The 5,666-nt window shown below is 41.7% G+C and overlaps 1 protein-coding gene across 1 annotated transcript; it reads right to left on the minus strand.

The window, feature by feature from the left end:
* Positions 1-700: 700 nt before the first annotated feature.
* On the minus strand, positions 701-5,666 carry LOC102684951 (P2Y purinoceptor 13). The gene is made up of 2 exons (XM_006637496.3): positions 5,500-5,666; positions 701-3,939 (listed from the first exon to the last, which is right to left on the minus strand). Exon 2 carries the CDS (start codon positions 3,924-3,926, stop codon positions 2,907-2,909), a length of 1,020 nt encoding a protein of 339 aa, XP_006637559.1. The 5' UTR covers positions 3,927-3,939; positions 5,500-5,666; the 3' UTR covers positions 701-2,906.

Below are 5,666 nucleotides of genomic sequence, written 5' to 3' on the forward strand. Positions count from 1 at the left end.
AGGGATGGGATGAACTTTATGTACTCTTAATTCCTCCTAAACAAATTTCAAGTGTGATGAGGAATCAGACAGCAGAAGGCATTGGTGAAGTTTGACTGCGAACGTTTAAAGATACAAACCCGTTAGTGAAAGCAAGAGCAGAGAACTGTCATGACTTTTAAGTTGACATTTAAGTGTCATTTTGGATGCTGGCAGGAATCCTTCTGATGTTGTAGGGAAACCTCTGTGAGTGCTTTTGCTCCACTGGACGTTTCTAATCAGAAAAACAGCCTTTTAAATCCTAAACTAAAACGTTGATCTTCAATTTGCAGGTCATGAATTCGTTACAGATTACACAACAAGGGTCCAAACTGGTGAATTAGTTCTGCTAATTGTTATGTGTACAGGGTGAGTGTTAAAGAATCTGCTGCCTCAAAAAAAGTTTTTTTGTTGAATTGTGCATACATTGTCACAGGCAAGTACACTCAGGCATCATGCATGACCTAGATGGAGTGACCTAAATCAGTCTCTATGACTTTTTTAAGCATCAAGGGAAATTGTTGTCCATTTTCAGCAAAGCATGCAATAGCCATAACATACTGTATACAGTGGTGTGAAAAAGTGTTTGCCCCCTTCCTGATTTCTTTTTTTTTTTGCATGTTTGTCACACTAACAAATTGAAATTTTAGACAAAGATAACACAAGTAAACACAAAATGCAGTTTTTAAATGAAGGTTTTTATTATTAAGGGAAAAAAAATCCAAACCTACATGGCCCTGTGTGAAAAAGTGATTGCCCCCCCTGTTAAAACATAAATCAACTGTGGTTTATCACATCTTTGGAAAGCTGAGTTCAATTTCTCTAGCCACACCCAGGCCTGATTACTGCCACACCTGTTCTCAATCAAGAAATCACTTAAATAGGACCTGCCTGACAAAGTGAAGTAGACCAAAAGATCCTCAAAAGCTAGACATCATGCTGCGATCCAAAGAAATTCAGGAACAAATGAGAAACAGAGTAATTGAGATTTATCAGTCTGGAAAAGGTTATAAAGCCATTTCTAAAGCTTTGGGACTCCAGCGAACCACAGTGAGAGCCATTATCCACAAATGGCGAAAACATGGAACAGTGGTGAACCTTCCCAGGAGTGGCCGGCCGACCAAAATTACCCCAGGAGCGCAGCGATGACTCATCCAAGAGGTCACAAAAAAACCCACAACAACATCCAAAGAACTGCAGGCTTCACTTGCCTCAGTTAAGGTCAGTGTTCATGACTCCACCATAAGAAAGAGACTGGGCAAAAATGGCCTGCATGGTAGAGTTCAAAGACGAAAACCACTGCTGAGCAAAAAGAACATAAAGGCTCGTCTCAATTTTGCCAGAAAACATCTTGATAATCCCCAAGAATTTTGGGAAGATACTCTGTGGACTGACGAGACAAAAGTTGAACTTTTTGGAAGGTGTGTTTCCCATTATATCTGGCGTAAAAGTAACACAGCATTTCAGAAAAGGAGCATCATACCAACAGTAAAATATGGTGGTGGTAGTGTGATGGTCTGGGGCTGTTTTGCTGCTTCAGGACCTGGAAGACTTGCTGTGGTAAATGGAACCATGAATTCTGCTGTCTACCAAAAAATCCTGAAGGAGAATGTTCGGCCATCTGTTCGTGACCTCAAGCTGATGCGCACTTGGGTTCTGCAGCAGGACAATGATCCAAAACACACCAGCAAGTCCAACTCTGAATGGCTTAAGAAAAACAAAATGAAGACTTTGGAGTGGCCTAGTCAAAGTCCTGACCTGAATCCGATTGAGATGTTGTGGCATGACCTTAAAGTGGTTAAGGCTCGAAAACCCTCCAATGTGGCTGAATTACAACAATTCTGCAAAGATGAGTGGGCCAAAAAGACTCATTGCCAGTTATCTCAAACGCTTGATTGCAGTTGTTGCTGCTAAGGGTGGCCCAACCAGTTATTAGGTTTAGGGGGCAATCACTTTTTCACACAGGGCCATGTAGGTTTGGATTTTTTCCCTTAATAATAAAAACTGCATTTTGTGTTTCCTTGTGTTATCTTTGTCTAATATTTCAATTTGTTTGATGATCTGAAACATTTCAGTGTGACAATCATGTATGAAAATAAGAAATCAGGAAGGGGGCAAACACTTTTTCACACCACTGTATAGCAAGCTTATTCGTGTACGAAGGAAAAAAAAACAGCCAACTAATCATAAAGGAAAAAGATGTATTCAGTCATGTACAGTATAATAAAAACATGACAAAACAGCTTGAATATGTATAAAACCCACGTTTCAAGTTAGAAAAAGAAAGAAAGGTAGCCACCTGTATGAAGATCATATATACAGTAGTTTTATACTTTAGAATTCCATGACTATTTTTCATCACTCAAAAATAAATTAAAAATTAAAAAATTCTTTTGCCCAGGTGGGACAGCATGATGGAGTAAAATATAATGCATCTTATCTGGATTAGCTTCTACAATGTCCCATACATTTTACAAGTTTTCTGAACTAAAATATTTGCACAAGTGACATACTGTATTTCAGTCCTCAGTACAGTCAGACAACGGCCAGATATCTTAGATATCAGCAGGCCTTAGTAAATCAACAATGCAGAAACAATGTGGTCCTGTAACAAATTCACAAAGCACGATGTACGCCAAAACGCAATGATGCACTGGTACAACAGCCCCGACTAACTTGATGGTTTTGCAGAATTGTGTGAATATTCGTGTGTTGCACGACTTTGTCTTCTCACATGCCTGTCGTCTCTTTATTTTAGCCAGGTCTTACAGCTGCTACCCTGCATTCACTGGGTTTGTGCAGAATGTGCTGTGCTTGTCTACAAAACCACTACGAATGGTTTTCATTGTGAAGATAATCCTACTGTATTCTGATGGGAAGGCCGCATGTTACAAAGATGTTGCCTCAACTTTGGTAGAGGTTTCAGCAAACGAATCCGCTCCTTCAGCAGAGAGGCATTTAGACTTGAGCCGCAGGGCTTCAGCCAGCTTTGTCCTAAATGATTTGCACAGGAATATGTATATCAGGGGATCCAGGCAAGTGTTTGTGGCAGACAGCCAAAGGGTAGTCTCTTTGGTGATGTACAGCACGGTCTGCAGCACACAGCTGCTCGTGCTCCGGGTCTGGCTCAGTGTGTAGGGCACTCTGGCGAAGTGGAAGGGCGCGAAGCAGATGAAAAACACGGCCACCACGATGAACACCTTCGCCTTTGTTTTCCTGGTGGCGTTTTTGGCGGAGCTGCGGGAGTTCTGGTAGGACTCGTACACTTTCTTGCTGATGAACGTGTAGCAGAAGACCATCAGAGCCAGGGTGCCCCAGAAGAGGAACTGGCAGAAGTAGTTGACGGCCTCATGCCACTTCAGCCCCAGGGGTCCCTTAAGAGAGCTGCACTTTATTGTTGTGTTGAGGGGTGGGTCCCTGTTGGTCAGGACCATGTTGGGCAGCGCGGTCATGGAGAACATCACCACCCAGACGCCAACGGTCAGGACCTTCCCGGTGGTCACCTTCTGGATGAACAACTTCCCGAAGGGCCTCACGATCTTTAGGTAGCGGTCGAAGCTGATCAGCCCCAGCAGTATGATGCTGATGTACATGGTCATGTAGAAGAGCACGGCAGAGTAGCGGCACGTGAAAGCCTTCAGCTGCCAGGACCCCAGGCCAGAGTCACCGAGCACTTTAATCAGTATGGTCACGGTCATTAGCAGGTCAGCGACCACCACGTTTTTGAGGTACACCACGAAGGTGGAAGAGCTGGGAATCTGGAAGAAGACCCAGGCGGCCAGGCTGTTGAGAAGGAGGGCCCCCAGAAACAGAAGTGAATACAGACAGGGGAACACGACTCCGGTGACACTGGTGTCCCGCGTGCACTTAGCTGAGGAGAGACTCTCGTTGATCTGGCTTGCATTCATATTTAAAACATTCCTGGAAAAGAAGCAGAACCCACTGTTACTTTCACAATCTCTAGGGAGCACTTGAAAAAGGCTTCACGGCCGAAACGTTGTGTTTCCTTTCTTCTCTTTTCAGCATGGAATAAACCCTATTATTTGTTCCTTTGCAGCCTCTGCATGCTGACGCGGCTCCCCACCACCAGTCTAAGCACTGTTACATGCACTGGGGGTGTCAATGCCAGCATTTGAATAATTAAAATGTTAAAATGTTCTAGTCTCTCGGGGGGGGGGGGGGGGGAATAAGGTAGTCACCCTGCTGCATATTTTATAACTCGTTAATGTCGAACAGTTTTTAACTTTAACAGAAGTGTTGCATGTCATCTATCTCAACAGGACAGCATTCAGTTTGCTGCTTTCTAACTCCAAATAAATTCCTTTTCATTGGACCTCATTGCGTGTTATTGAAAAAGAACAATTCTGCTGTGCAAAAGCCTAACTCATTTCGCCACAATCGACTCTTTTCACCCATTGCTTTGCCATCGTTATGCAGAAACTCTCATGTTGTTCTTCTGCTGAAGCTTTCTGTAACAGCCACAAGAAGTCTGTCTGAGAGATGTTTATTTTTAGATACAAAAACTCCTTGTAGCCTCTTGTACATGTAGAGAGGAAGAACATTCGGCTGAAATAAAGAACACCAAACAATGAGCCAATGGTGATTGTGGTGGATTTACTACTGCAACTCTTCATATTTGCTGATAATATATAGTTTATCTTTTGTTGTGGTAAGCTTTTGAAGATTCCGCTCAATGTTTCTTCTCCGACAAACTAAACTGTACTGTATTTATTACAAGGAGAGTTGTTGCAAAAAGCACTATTTGTCTAAAACTACCAGAAGTGTTCATGAGATACATATATTGCAGCTCCAATTTCTCTTTAAGGGTTTTGCACAGGAGTGTCAATATATATATTCCTATACATTTACCATTTCAACATTTTACAACTTCTTACTATCAGAAGATTGGGAGAGTCACTTGTGTAGACGTGTTGCTCTGTGACAAGTTGTTTCACAGAACAATAGTATTTCACACCGTATGAGTTAGCTTAAATCATACAGCTAATTCAGTTAAAAAGTAGAATGTAGATTGAAATGAAAAAGGGGCTTTCTATTGTTTTTTGTGTAAAAAGAGTATATGATAGAACCTGATCTCTTTCACTCAGTTCACCAAGGTGCGAGCAAAACATTTTATAATTCTCCTATTTCTGCATACTTAAAAAACATTGAGCCAAAAATTCAAATAAAGCACACTTTTCAGAGTTACCATAAGATGATGTACATCATCATGGTAAAATGTTTTTTTACGTGGTAAGAAAAACCCAGCATGTTAAAAAAACAAAAGTATTATTTTCCAAGTCTAGTATTGTGAAAGCACAGATGGTCTCAACAGCGCTGTGGACTATTAAGTTCCTGTGGTTAATTATTCAAATGAAAATAATAGACAACGTTTTGCGCAAACATCTCATCGCTGTCACCGCAGACGTAATTATTACCTCTTCTGTATTCACCAGTGAAGAACAAAATGTAAACAGCACTTACCAGTAAGGCAGTCGGAAATATCTCAGCACAGCTTCACCTCTCAAGCGACGAGTTTAAAAGCTGTGGTGGCACTGAAATAAACTTTACGGTGCGATAATGTTCCTTTTTTCTAGTTTACTTCCTGCAATTAAAGTTTTCTCAGCCACTCTTGGAGAAGTGATGGCTCT

Source organism: Lepisosteus oculatus, chromosome 13 (genome assembly GCF_040954835.1).
Source record: "Lepisosteus oculatus isolate fLepOcu1 chromosome 13, fLepOcu1.hap2, whole genome shotgun sequence".
Lineage (NCBI taxonomy): Eukaryota > Metazoa > Chordata > Actinopteri > Semionotiformes > Lepisosteidae > Lepisosteus > Lepisosteus oculatus.